Source organism: Oncorhynchus clarkii, chromosome 2, assembly GCF_045791955.1.
Source record: "Oncorhynchus clarkii lewisi isolate Uvic-CL-2024 chromosome 2, UVic_Ocla_1.0, whole genome shotgun sequence".
NCBI classification, from domain to species: domain Eukaryota; kingdom Metazoa; phylum Chordata; class Actinopteri; order Salmoniformes; family Salmonidae; genus Oncorhynchus; species Oncorhynchus clarkii.
Window position 1 is genome coordinate 33,152,517 of NC_092148.1, and position 15,423 is coordinate 33,167,939.

Sequence of the window (15,423 nt, forward strand, 5' to 3'; positions counted from 1 at the left end):
ACTCCTTGTCAAGCAAACATTTTTTGGGCATGATGGCACAAACAGATTGGTACTCAGTCCAAGGACGAGTGCAAAACTCGTTCTCACAAAGTTACCCAATAGACCCCATATTTAAATGAGCTTATTTTCCTGTCATGGGTTTCAGTTCCATGGTGACTGCACATAGACACTCATTTATCCATCAATTTGGTCTCATAAGGTCTTCCCCTTTTTGAATAATAGGGATTATCAATCAGCTTTGACAGGTAACAAATTGGCTTCAGTTCCTGAGGTTAAACCAGTTTTGTCTTCGTTTTTTGGTGATACCTTATAAAGAAAAATATAACATCACCATGCAAATTCCCATGAACTAGTTTCAAACCAGAATAAACTCATGAAAAGACAAAAAAAAAGTTGAAACGAAGACAAGAACAGAAAGAGCAAATTCCAGTTTGTAAAAGGATCAATGGCTCAATAGTGAACGTTCATATCTGTCAATAACAGTAGCCCTTTCCTGCAGTCAAAGGACCTACAGTAGTGGCGTCATGGGTGGAATGTTATCCATATTTTCAGAATTTCAGAATTAATAATAAATAAAATTACGAGGCAAATCTGGTGTGTCTATGTCAAACGGTTTTATTATATTTCAGTCTTTAGTGATGTATATAAAATGTAATATTGGGACGCAAACTCAAAATGTAATACATTTCAACTCTATATCTGACGTGGGACAGATGTCTTCGGTTTGTTTTTTTAAAGACCATAACCATGTGAGGTGTATACTTTTGTGTCAAAGAAAATGTGTTTAAGACTACCAACAAACACTGTGACCCTGGTTTAGCCACTGCAGTAAAAAATTCTACCACTTTTCAACTTCATTTTCATTATCTCCAGCACACTACCAGTGTCTACATATGTGAAAACCGCTCATTTCAACGTTGATTAAGGAACAAATATAAAGTCAATAAGTTCTACCCAATGACAAACGTTTTAAAAACAGTGATTTTCAAACAGCATGAGATTCGCGGTGACATGGGGACTCGTTGCAGGTTTCGATAATCACTTTTATTTTTTTTAAATCCTACCCTGTGACCATGAGAAGAGTTGTATATTTTTAGGACCTATCGTCTTATTTTTTTTTAACCACAGATCATAGAAGCACACCGTTTTTACATGTGTAGACTGGTTTGGTGCTGGAGATAATGAATATGAGGTTCCCATACCAGTTGAAAGCAACTATAAATGTATGACTCGAACATGCTCAAGAGTACACAGCGACATTTGATACAGTGCTCTACATGGCATTCTTTCAACACTGTAATGGACATGGCCACTAATGCTGAGTTCCTATGGAAAATATGCATTGAAAACGTCAGCCCTATTAGATGTTTTGTTACAAACTATTGTTTATAAAATGTAATTCCCAGTGCAGTCAAAAATGTGATGTCCCTGTGTTTTATATACACAAAGTGTACAAAACATTAGGCACACCTGCTCTTATTTGTGTCAATTGAAGGGGAGGAGACAGGTTAAAGAAGGATTTTAAAGCCTTGAGACGTGGATTGTAGTATTGTGTGCCATTCAGAGGGTGAATGGACAAGACAAATTGAAATGCATTTGAACGGGATATGGAAGTAGGTGCCTAGGCACACCGGTTTGAGTATGTCAGGAACTGTAATGGGTTTTTCACGTTCAACAGCTTCCCGTGTGTATCAAGAATAGTCCACCCCCCCAAAGGATGTGTTCCTAATGTTTTGTACACTCAGTGTATATTTCCACGAGTTTGGAATAATACTGTGAAATTGTGAAAATTATGACAATTCCCTTTTAGTTTAAAAGCTGTTTGAAATGACAGCCTGAAATTTAAGCCTGTTTTGGTGGGATTACCAGACTTACTAATTACTAATTGACCGCAATTAGTTAGACCATTAAGAAAGAGCATTCCAAACCTCTGCCAATAACAGCTAGTTTGCTCCGCCCAACTCAAACCACTCCCACACAGTCTTAGCTAAATTCTTGCTTGAGAAATTACTCTTTGAAAATAAGCTATTTTTGTTTCTTTTTACCATTTTAAATGAATACAATCACAGTAAATGTACTTGATTGTTACCCAGAAATGATTTGATATTACATTTTTTTTTTTTAAACGGCTACATTGGACCTTTAAGAATAAATAAACATGTTTAACCTGCTTAATCCTTTTTCAAACTTTGATCAGTGCAGGAAAAAACAAATGATGCTCGAGGCAACAGAGAGTTAGGTATCATATATTTGAAATTAAAAAAATACTTATCACAAATCTGAAGGCAACCCCCTTGGTAAAAAAATATTTTCCATGTTTCTTTTAATCATAAACTAACTTCTCTGATGTAGAAAACGACTTGCTGAAAGAGCAGAGCGGTGACAATGACATTAAAACAAATTGATTTAAAAAACAAAAAAAAGCTAATACTGCCTCTTTTTACAATAATTCTGTTCATTAAATTTTGACAGGCAAAAACGCTGACATTTTCACTCGCACATATGTTTCAGCAGTACATTTCAATGTTGTTTAAAATATTTAAAAAATCTGATCTACAATGCCCACAACCAAATCATTCTGAAACTGAAAAAAAATACTACTAAAATTACTTTGAGCTGGGATTTAATTATATGCAAAAGTCATAAGATTTTTGTCCTCTCTGAAGTTGTTATAAGGCTCGACTGTCAGACCACATTCTGCAACCTATTGGATGATCATCTGAAACTACCATTCTCCTCTCTGAACCAATGAGGAACTAACTCCAAATCCCCAGAGTGGTCTGAAACAGAGCTGGAAAACATAACAGCGTTGGACTCTCTCTTCAATACACTGTACCAACTTCAACACATAACTGTAGTAATATACAGTAAGTTGTGTGTTAGACTTTCCTCTGCTTCCAAAGTTGACAACTGATACAAACAGTGGCAAGCTGACTGAAATGTGCACTGGGTTGTTATATCAATTTATATCTACAGTACATCCCTTGTCACCAGCTCAAGGAGAGGCTTTGGGATTTAGCATTAGCACATCACAGAGAGAGAGAGCGAGAGAGAAAGAGAGCGAGACAAACAAGGCAATGTGGGCACAATTATTCTCACTGTACCGCAACAGTTATCCACACACATCTGGGTCCAGGCGGTGCTTGCTACGGCAGGATAGTGGGTTCAATTCCCGGGACCACCCATACTTAAAATGTATGCACGCATAACAGAGTAAATCGCTTTGGATGAAAGCGTCTGCTAAATTACATATATTATCTGAACCTGCTCTCCAACTACACAACGCAGCATCTTGAATTCTACACAAACCCATATAGGATAAGGTTTAGCGTAGATAAATGTTTTTTCCTATTCTATGGTATATTATATTATTTATGTTGGATTATGTACAATATTATGATCAAGAGTTGTCTTTGTAAAGAAGGAGTGAGAGAATCCTAGTCGAAGACACCCGATGGAGGTACCCGATGGAGGTACCCGATGGAGGTACCCGATGGAGGTACCCGATGGAGGTACCCGATGGAGGTACCCGATGGAGGTCCATGCAAGGCATTTAGGTTATAGTTCTCCACCATGGACCATCCACAGTTAAAATGGCAAACAGCTAATAAATCAGGAAAATTGGTAGCCTAACAATCATAACAGTCTCTCCCAAAATACATCTTCGTAAGGGTGCTGACATTTATTCAAATTTCCCCATGAAATCAGCAGAATCATTATTCTCTCTTAACAATACCTGATACACAACTTTAAAATGGCTCCAGTTTTATATTTATGACCATATAAGTACCGCAGATGCTTTGAAGCTCTAACTGAAATAAAATGTACAATTTTAATGATAGTACCACGATAAAATAACAATTACAAAACAAGTATTCAAAAGACTACACCAATCTCAAACCACACCCATATCAGTTATCCAGTGTCTAAATGAAGTTTTCAATGCCATTAAATCGCAAATAAGCACATTTCAGGTGAATGTCTTAAACTTTGGTAGATCACATGATTTTTATTTTCTTAAAGACGTAAAATCGTAGCAAATTGAAACAAAAACTTGTGACACATTTCTTGCAGCTCACAATCTGCCAAAACCACAAATCAGACAGTCACTCACTCAACTTAAGGCTGAACACAAAAATGAACCATGGTACATTAGAGGTGTATTTTTCAAACAAATCAAACTCTCTCCTTTCCTCACCTTGCTCTTCCTCTTCTTGTCCCCTCCAAAGAAGTTCCCAATTTGATCCATAAGGCCAGGGGCCTTCTTTTTCCTTCCCAGGCTAGACAGTCCAGAGGAGCTTGCAGTTGCCATGTCAGTGGTTTGGGTTGGGTAGCGCAGCTAGTATCTCTGTAAGTGGGGTTCTGTCTCTCAGGTTAGAGCGAAGAGGGTATTAAGAGAGAGAAAGGAGAGCAAAGAAACAAACTTAGTCTAGATCCTGATCCTCTGAACCGCACTCTGATCCCGCTCCGCTGTGCTCTTGGATGGTCTGTAGCTCATCTGATTCAGAAGGGCGGTCTTTGAAGGTGTTGTCCTCGCGGCCCGGGGCATCTCGGGAGAAGAGGCGGACCAGGTGGGGGCGTGGCACGGCGCTATCGTCAGCATCAGCTGTGCTGGCCTCGTTCCAGGTGCTGCTGGGCCCCTCAGTGCCCGTGGAGTCAGTCACCGCTGCCGCCTTCTCAGAGGGACAGCCATTGTTCGGGTTCACATCTGCCTCATCCAGGCCTGCGCAGAAACAAACAAGGGTTATCTATTGGACCATGGGCCTGCATGGCGCACAAGGGCCCTGCACAATGAGTCCCTTTGACAAGACCCTGCCCTTTCTGCCAGAGAAACTCAACAGAGTGACATGCCTGAGTGACATGCCCTGTAATAGATCTAGAACACAGATCAAATACATAGCTAGGAGATTACTGCAACTGGGAAAACCATACATGGTTAGCAAGGGTCATTACCGACTATCAAAACGGTTTCACAATGTCTCCTCCTCAGTCCATGGCAAAAGTTCCTTACAGTTATAATACTGTATAAAAGTAACACAGCTCACACATATCATCCCCTAAACCCCCACCACAAGCACAATAACTCTCTTGGAATGATAATGGCATACTTTCCACATTCCTGTACTAGTACGGGAATCATTTTACCAGGTATGTTGACTGAGACACACATTCTCATTTCCAGCAATGACTGGGGAATAGTTACAGGGGAGAGGAAGGGGGATGAATGAGCCAACTGGAGGCTTGGGATGATTAGGTGGCCACGATGGTATGAGGGCCAGATTGGGAATTTAGTCAGGACACCGCGGTTAACATCCCACTCGAAAGACGGCCCCCTACACAGGGCAATGTCCCCAATCACTGCCCTGGTGCAATGGGAAATATATTTTTTTTAGACCAGAGAAAGGAGTGCCTCCTACTGGCCCTCCAACACCACTTCCAGCAGCATCTGGTCTCCCCATTCATGGGACCGACCAGGAACAACCCTGCCTAGCTTCTGGCCAGCAGTGGGATGCAGGGTGGTACTCATATCCCTAGGTCAGTCATTTGTCATTTAATGTCCAATGCTGATGCGCTAATTCACAACTTTCTCCATTTGCTTTCCACATGTGCAAATGGACACTATGGCCATTAGGGTGATGCTGAGATCTACGGCATTAACTGTAACGTATCCCCTCTGACAGAAGCCACCATGCTAGCTAGCTCCCGGAGCACAGGGCATGGAGTGCAGCGCTCCCTGAAGAACAATGCAAACACTATACTGGACGAAATGGTGAAGAAAAAAACAACAGTGGAATCTGCATGCTAATATTTCCTCAACAGTGGTCTATTGTCAGAGCCGCATAGTTGTTTATGTGGGACAAGGAGGCCAGTGTCACTAAAATAACTCCTATAAGTATAGATTTTCAACCCGATTCACAGTGACACTTATCTGATGCCTGAGCAACTGCAAGGCAGGCGTTGGTTTGATCCGGTTTGAGCAGATCATTGGGTTTGAGAAAGACCTCAACACTATTTATTTTTTATAATTAACCTTTAACTAGGCAAGTCAGCTACGAACAAATTCTTATTTACAATGACGACCTACCGGGGAACAGTGGGTTAACTGCCTTGTTCAGGGGGCAGAATGACAGATTTTTCCTTGTCAGCTCAGGGATTCGATCCAGCAACCTTTCAGTTACTGACCCAACGCTCTAACCACTAAGCTACCTGCCGCCCCAGTAACTCAAAATGGATCAACAAGGCGTTCAGATGGAAGAATATCACTGCATTTAGAATTTAAAAAACTAAAACTTGGAGAACCAAAGTTCTGGATCTACTGACAGATGTTCTGATTCTATGATCAAAGAGACGCATTACATTCCGGATCAGCGATCTTCCAAAGGGCCATCATGGATCTGAGTACAATTAAAGCACATAAGCTGAAACTGTTACAGTTGTGTGAATGATGTACATGGAGGTAGAGCCATACTACTCGAGTCCGCTACAACGCCAAAAATCACAGGCACTTGAACGGGCGACACTGAAATGAAATATCTAAGATGAAAGCAGGTTTTCTGTAGCGGAAGCTATTTACTTATTAAAGCAAATTGCTCTTAGATATGATTGTGAAGGGATTGAAGGACGGCTGGTCTCAACCGAAGCTCAAAGCCCATTGGGGAACCAATTGGGGAACCACACTCCACCAGCACATTATTTCTTATTTCTCTAGGAGTCACTAAGACCTTGATACTTTCCCAGTGAACAAAATCACAGAACCAAACATCCCTTGTCACCGTGGTGAAAGGCAACTGTAATTGTGACCCTACACCTCACAACATGAAATATGAGAGACCAGAAGAGCAGGAAAGAGAAAAGACAGATCAGGAGAAAGAGAGAGACAATGGAGAGGGATACATGGAAATAGTATGAAAAGGAGGGAGAGATAGAATGAGAGAGAGGATGAGGGAGAGAGATATTTTCCCAGTAGATGTGATTGAGGTGTGTGCCGTTGTGACGGTGCTATAAAAGACACAGTGATTTGATGTTAGAAAATGATGAAAGCCGTGCCTGTGCTCCGGTGCTCCAGCAGCTCCACAATATGAGCAAACTGTCCAGACTTATTTCCTCCCGGCAGTGGCCCTGTTATGTTAAAGTCATCTCACACCATCACCTCCATCATCAACTGCCATCAAATAGCATTGTTCTGATTAGCACTTTCCACTGCACTTACAGTATTACAAGTCACTTTGCATCTTGTATGCTTGGCAAACACAAAAACACTGAATAATCTGTCTAACCCCCTTTCCTTCTCCCTCTCTTTGGGACTCTGGGAAAGAAACTGTATACCTATGTGTGTGCACAACCCAGAGTGTTTTGACATTGAAACACCTCTGAAAATTAAACACCAACAAATGTACAATTGTATAGTTTTGCATTGCCCATATATTTCACGTGTGCATTGTTAGAAAATATAGTTATGAATAAAGTTTAGAAAGATAGTCATCTTGACATTAGACTGCTTTAAAAAAAAAGAGATCTAAAAACACCTGACTGACTTTGATTTTGAAGTGGAATACCCCTTTAATGCTGTGTCTTTGGTTCCCTGACAGCAATACTGTGACCGAGACCTGAACAGGACTCTGTCTCCATTAGGCTCAGCCACTACTTGCAGATGCACTCAGAATACGTCTGCACCGGGCCACCGTCTCCACTTTAATCACATATCATCAGTCTTTCAATCAACAGGGCTAAATGCTGATTAAATAGTCTCCCTCACACACTCTCCCTGCCAAATAAGTTAAGCGCACTGCTCCCTCCATAGATAACGGAGCTTAATATAACTCCATATTCTACTAGGAAATGCTGTTAGTCATATGCTCAGAGGAGCGTGGAGCACGGCTACGACGCCTTTAAAAACTGTGGACGATTGCATTTCATTAACGCTCCCTATATTGCTGTGAGACACTGAGTTGTGTCAGAAACGTCGGCCCCACTTTAAACATAATATACGGTATATTTTAAGCCCTAATGAAGTGGTACTGGAATGTCGAAGAAAATCAGGCAGAAGCAGGTCCAAAGCAAATAAACATTTGCGTCATCTTTGGGGGAAAAAAAGAGATGAAAAAGTGAGATACAGGGATCGAAAGAGAGAAAGAGGCGATTTATCCCCAGTGTGCTCCTTTATTACATGAACAAAATCATGCTTACCCCTCTACCCCAAACAAAGATGCAGTAGCAGAGATAGCGGGGGATGATAAAACTCTGGTGCTTGTCAACAACATTCGGGGAAATTAATGTGCGGGCTGATGCATGACACTGAGGAGGGGGTAGGAGGTAGAAGGGTCTCTACAGAGCTGCTTCAGGGTTTGCAATGTAGCACACTGCGCTCACTTTTCTTGATCTCTTGGTCCCTCTCATCAATTTCGTATTATTCATGTGCTTTTACGATGAGATCATTTAATGAGGCTCTCACGGCAACGTGTCCGTCACAGGGCAGGCTGAGGCAGGCACAGGGCCTGGCTGGAGACAGATGATAGGCCTTGGTGAATGGATGAAAAGCACACAGCCACTCATCATGATACAGCACATATTCCCTGTGGAGACGGACCACTTCAATCAGGCCCGTTAATGATCTCCACTCTTAGAAAAAAGGTGCTGTCTAAAACCAAAAAGGGTTATTCGGCGGTCTCCATAGAAGAACCCTTTGAAGTAGGAGAAGCCTTAAAGAATCCCATTTGGTTCCATGTAGAACCCTTTCCACAGAGGGTTCTACCTGGAACCAAAAAGTGTTCTCCTTTGGGGACGGCCGCTGAACCCTTTTGGAACCCTTTTTTTCTTAGAATGTACTTTAAAGATGTTTATTTACCAAGCTATGACCGTTCCATAAAAAGAAGCTCTGTAGTGCCGAGAGAGAGATGAGGAGAAGGAGAAGCGACAACCCACAGTGACAAACTCTTGACAAACAGATAAGACGAGGAGAAGAGGAATGCAGCGAGTGGGCCTTGGCTCTCTCAAATCGCTCTCCTCTCTCCTCAAGGCCCCTGTAGAGCAGAGGACGTTTGGCCTTCTGGTGGACCAGCGTCTGGAACAACAACAAGAAGCCAGCCAGGATCCACCTACAGTGGTGGGAACCAGGCACGGGAAGTATTCCTCTAAGAAGCAGCGCAGTTATGTGGCCCTTGACCAGACCTCCCACCCAGAAGTAAAAAACTGTCACTGCCCACTGCCACAGCATTCATCATGGCTCAAGGACCTCCACCCACAGGCCCCGGGTAGAATGACCCTCTGTCTTCAGACTTATCAGGCATTCATGGTCAGGCCGTCCTCTGGAGATTTTTCAGCGGCAGATAGAGAAGACGCTACAGACGCTACAGCTAAACCCCTTATTTTTCGCCTCTGTCCTTGAAACCCCAAGCCCCTTGCATGACCTCTGTGACCTTCACTTCCTACAACTGCTCAATCCAAATGGGGAATCATGTGTATGTCAGAAATAACAGTTCAACCAAACCTGTGTACACTCTTAGAGGAACCCTATGAAGAACCCTTTTTGGTTCGAGGTACAACCCCTTTGGGTTCCATGTAGAACCTTTCCCACAGAGGGTTCTACCTGGAACCAAAAAGGGTTATACTTGGAACCAAAAATGGTTCTCCTATGGGGACAGTGATAGAACCCTTCTGGAACTTTTTTCTCCCTAAGTGTGTATGTGATATCAACTTTTACCCAGGACAAAAATCTAGAAAAATGTGTCAGTGGTAGTGCCAATCTTCACAATTTCAGCATGCACTCATGCAAAACAAAATCCACTTTGCTGGGTTACACTTCCTGTTCTTGTTTAGAATCAGTGTTGAGGTTTACATCGTAAGCTGATCTAGTCCCAGTGAGGCTGGCACCACTACCAGCGTTGATGGAACCTCAACTCTGTTCCGTCAACACCACCCAATGCTTTTCGCAATAATCTGTTTACTGGCCAAAAACATCTCACTCAGAGCATTCTCTCTCTCTCTGATTCTCTTTCCTTATGTATTTTACTCTTCTACTTTCTCACTTTCTCTCTCTCCATTTCTCTCTCCCATGGGGTTTCTAGCCTATGATCTCTCCTCTCTCAGGTAAAAGGTGTTAGGTAACAACAGCACAGAACAGGCAGATACGGCATCAACAGGTTGCTATTGATCAATCCACAGTGTGTGTGTCTGTGTGCATGCATGCGGGCGTGAATACAGGGACTTTGTCTCTAATGGGGAAGGGCAATTGCCTTGCCATCTCCTCGACAAAACAGCCGTGAGCTGTGTGAACGTGAGCTAACGCAGCCTACATTTCACAGTATGCCCAGAGAATACACTAGTTAGTTTCCTCTCCCACCACCACTGTCCTGGATCACTGGCACATTTAAACAGAAAAGGAGCAAATCCAGTCGGTGACAATGGCGTTTGTTTACGCCCCGAGCACAACGCACCATTATTCGGCTTTAGATGAACATGTACTGTGGGCTTTCGTCTAATTGCTTCATTTCTTCTTGTTTCATGACATTTCCTCTTTACATTATGTTTAATTCTTTAAAGTCTAAGACATTGGGGGAGGAGGGGGTGCTAAGCTGACATATGGAATTGTTTTAAGATGGTCAAATTACATTTTTCAATTTTAGGACCTCTTTGGGTATATATTTTTATTTGATAAAAAAAAATGATTTGAAAAAAAAATCTATATTTTGTTCTTTACTACTAAAGCCCATAGAAAAGCATTGAGTAACATATTCATGAATGGCAAAAAGGACAGCCAAAAAATGTATCATAAGAAACAAGGTTTTGAAGTGTCTGTCCTAAATCTAGGAGTGTGCAAAGCTGTCATCAAGGCAAAGCGTGGCTACTTTGAAGAATCTCCGATATAACATATATTTTGATTTGTTGAACACTTTTTTGGTAACTACATGATTCCATATGTTATTTCATAGTTTTGATGTCTTCACTATTCTACAATGTAGAAAATAGTAAAACTAAAGAAAAACCCTTGAATGAGTAGGTGTGTCTAAACTTTTGAATGGTACTGTATATACACTACCATTCAAAAGTTTGGGGTCACTTAGAAATGTCCTTGTTTTTTAAAACAAAAGCACATTTTTTGTCCATTAAAGTAACATCAAATTGATCAAAAATACAGTGTAGACATTGTTAATGTTGAAATTTACTAATGTCGCTGAAAACGGCAGATTTTTTATGGAATATCTACATAGGCGTACAGAGGCCCATTATCAGCAACCATCACTCCTGTGTTCCAATGGCATGTTGTGTTAGCTAATCCAAGTTGATCATTTTAAAAGTCAAATTAATAATTAGAAAACCCTTTTGCAATTATGCTAGCACAGCTTAAAACTGCTGTGCTGATTAAAGAAGCAATAGAACTGGCCTTCTTTAGACTAGATGAGTATCTGGAGCGTCAGCAACAAAGAACATCTGAAGGCAACCGGTACGGATTTTTTAAAAACTAATGGAAGTATATTTCTTTATATACATTTTCAAAAATGAATGGAAGTGTATATAAGAAATATACTTCCATTAGTTAAAAAAAAATCCGGACCGGTTACCTTCAGATGCATCCCGTGACAATTGTGGCAATTGTCACGGGATTGTGCATCCCGTGACAATTGTGCATCCCGTGACAATTCGTTAGATTCTCCCCTTTCCACAGTGAGGTTTCATTAGTTTGTGTTCGGAGACTACCAAATAGAAGGATTTTGATGGGGATTTTTATTTATTGAATTAACTTAACTTAGATTGACGCACCGGTGTGTCAATCGACTCTAGGGGTTAATTGGATTCCTGTACTGATTTCGCTTACAGGTTTTACAGATAGAGGTGTTACCAAGTGAGTGTTTTGCTCAAACATACCTTGGGGATATCTCATACTGCAACTTGTCCATGCTAACTCACAAATTGGTGCAAATTGGTGTTAATATATATCAAATATGGCTTGATATGACTTGGTCTTTTTTTAAACTCAACATTACAAAAAATACATTTCATTGTATGAGCCACATCAGTTTACATAATTAGAATTTATATTCTACATTACCATGGAAATTGTTGCATTACCATACCAGGTAGACATTACGAATATACCCATGAGTTTAGTAGTCAAATTGCCAGGGTAAGAGGTGCCAAGTCTGTCCTATTCATTATATTTCTATGTGTGCTGCTGTTGCAGGGAGGGAGGGGGGGGCGTTGCCTAGACAACCAAAGACTTGTTTGCTACAATGCCTTGCCTGATTTAGCAAGGTGCAACAAAGCTTCCTTACGTTGTTCAATACGCTACCTGACCACTGGCATAATTAACTCATCATCCTGAGTGCTTGTATCAAGTGGAGAGTCAGAAAAAAAACACCATCAAAACAGACCATCTAGACACATCTATCTCTACCATCTGCACTGGTATCGACAGGACAGCAAAACACTGCTCACTCAATTTCCAGAAGACACTTTCCTATCACACAGGTTCAGGGAAAGTTCAAAAAGCAAATCGTAAAAAGCCATTTGTGACTCACTCTGGCAAGTTTGTTAGGAAAGAAGCATCAGAAAACTGTACATGTTCTTGGGAGGCATTTACAGTTCTATTTGTACGTCAATCATTTGAATCAATTTTGGGACTGGGGAAGCAGTGGGCTACACTAGGTCCAAATGCTTTCCCAGAGTGATGGATGTCCATTCTTTCCTCCACAATAACCATCGTCTATCCATCACCAGCTGTTCACACACACTCCCCGATTGTCCAGCCAGATGGTCAAGGCAAGATGACGTGGACCCTGGGACTCTGAACCCACTAACTCACACACACACAAACTCCCACCCAGTGCATGTAGTCCAATCACAGAAATAATGACCCCACGAGACATTGCTGACCATTCTCATGTATAGTGTACATCTCTCTATTGGCCACTCTCTCACTCTGTGGAAGCATTATGTGGACCCAGGTCCTATACAGTGCCTATTGACCAGTCCCTCCAGTGAAGCACACGGTTGGTCAGATGGATATCAACCTAGTAGGTGCTCATAATGGTACTCTATTGCCTGATAGGAGACTCTGGCCAAAAGTAGTGAACCAACTATAGGGGTTAGCAAGTTCACTGTCGAACCACTTCTCACATTTGCTTCAGCCACTCTCACACGCACACAGAGAGGGAGTGAGAATGAGAGAGGGAGTGAGAATGAGAGAGGGAGTGAGAATGAGAGAGGGAGTGAGAATGAGAGAGAGGGAGAGTGAGAAAAAAAGAGAGAGAAAAGACAAGAGAGATAAAGACAGAGACAGTGAGAGAATCTGAACAATGGTGTCAAAGCAGAGAACACTGGCCCAGTGATGAATGGTGGCTCTCAACAATCAATGCTTTTGAGTGGCCAGGAGCTCTGCTGTGGCAGTGCCAGGGTCTAGTGCCCGCTGTACCAGCTAGTGGTAGGCCCAGCCACCGAGACAAATGCCTGAGCCATCAGCATCTTTTATATACGGCCTGACATAAGGCACAGCGAAAGACTGTAGCTAAATGCACATAGGGAGACAATACACATGCACACAGATGTACAGTAAATGGATGATCTACTTCTACTGATGAAAAAAATGCTTGAGATAGCTATAGCTAATCTACCATATAGCTGTACAAAGATAGACAGATGACATATTTTTGTATTTGTTCCCAATAAAGGCATGAAGTATAAATTATTCCTGCCGAATAGACATTGGACTAAGAAAGAAAATATATTCGGTAAGTACAACAAAGACCATATAAAGCACAGAGCCTAAAGGAATCCTTATCATTTAAATGGTTTTATATCCAATTCAACAGTTCTTCCGTTTCAAAATAATAATATCACAAAATAAATGGAAACCTGTTAATAATCTGTTAACTGACCTTTCCTCTGTGGTTTGAACTGAAAATAAAATGTAATTACAGTTATTATTTCCTTTATCTACAGTTTGAGGTGAAACACAATGGATGTCTAGGAGCCAAATGTTATGTCCAACACATTTGAAGGTAAAAAAAATAAATTAAAAAAAACTTACCTTAGAAAACAGACAGCCTGATTAAAGGCCCAGTAGAGCTGAGCAATTTACCGGAATATCGTTTTTTTAATTACATTTTTTAACTAATTGACCTATAAAATCGGTTCAATTATTTGAACTCCATTTCATTCAGTTTTTTTCAGTAAGCTCAATGCGCACTTCGCACTGTTTCTCTAGAGATAAATCAGATCCAGCCTGAACTGTGCAATGTAGTAGGGAGTTGTAGTTTCCAACAGGCCAATGTTCAACATAGTTTAGTGCTTAAAACATGGTAAATAACTACAATGACTTGAATCCATTGCGCATCCACCTGTCCGGTCTGTGTTTCTTTTACACCTGCTATGGAAGAGGCAAAAGAACCTGTAATTACGAGGGGATATAGAGCAGCTGATGCTTCGTGATGCATCTCTACCTGAAAGGACATGGTCTAAGTGATTGATAGATGGTATTCGAATGTATGCCTTATTTACTTTAAAGAGCTACAAAATAGTGATTTTCTAAGTGATGGTTAATAAGTGATAAGCAGTAATGGGCAGTCACTACTATCATGTATTCATTGTTTTATTCTGTGATTTTCTAAGTGAATAAATGATGGTTAATAAGTGATAAGCAGTAATGGGCAGTCACTACTATCATGTATTAATTGTTTTATTCTGTGTTGTTACAGCATTCAAACCACATAATCGAAACCGAAATCCATGATTATTTTTTATAAATCGAACAGAAACCGAACAGACCTCAAAAAGCTCGCCACTAAGGCCCAGTGCAGTCAAAAATGTAATTTTCCTGTGTTTACATTTCCACACTATGAGGTTGGAACAATACTGTGAAATTGTGAACATGATGATAATGCATTTTCAGTGTAAGAGCTGTTTGAAAAGACCCCCTGAAATCTCAGCTTGTTTGGCATGGGTGGAGTTTTGGCCTGTCTGGCGATATCACCAGGAGGTATAAGTTAATAGACCAATAACAAAGAGAGTTTCAAACCTCTCTGCTAATAATAGTTAGTTTTCGGGTCACACATCCCTCCCATTAGGCTCCTCCAATAAGGACTCTCACTCAGACCACTCCCAGAAATGGCTTTTTTGCTAAAAAGTGATTTTTTTCTTCTTTTTGATGATTTTAATTGAAAACAATCAAAGTAAGGTACTTAATTGTTTTAAAGTGTTCCTTTTTTTTCAGGTGAACACTTCTGGAGGTGAAAATGCTTTCATAAATCACACTTGTATTCTAGTCTTGTTTCAGATAGAGGTTGAGAATCCTTCAGCAGTCAAATGGGAAGTGACGGATTTAACTAAGATTACATACACAGCAGACTGACCCAGCCTGAGGTTTAAGTCCAGACCTCGCAAGCTTCAACAACCCCCACAATAGCCACGTAAATGGGTGTAGATCCACAC

General features: G+C 41.0%; 1 protein-coding gene across 11 annotated transcripts in view; it reads right to left on the reverse strand.

Annotated features, from left to right (window-relative positions):
- The window catches only part of LOC139366959 (myelin basic protein-like), a 69,080-nt gene that overhangs the window by 11,428 nt on the left and 42,229 nt on the right, over nucleotides 1–15,423 (reverse strand). For 3 of the 11 annotated variants that reach the window (XR_011626825.1, XR_011626829.1, XR_011626830.1), the window contains one exon: nucleotides 4,199–4,723. Coding sequence is in view for 8 of the 11 variants with exons in the window: in XM_071104786.1 (XP_070960887.1) it covers nucleotides 4,199–4,312 (114 nt within the window). In the remaining 3 variants the exon portion in view is untranslated. Of the gene's footprint in view, nucleotides 1–4,198; nucleotides 4,724–15,423 lie in introns of those variants that run through there. The other 8 variants (XM_071104778.1, XM_071104769.1, XM_071104803.1 and 5 more) reach the window with 5 other exon arrangements.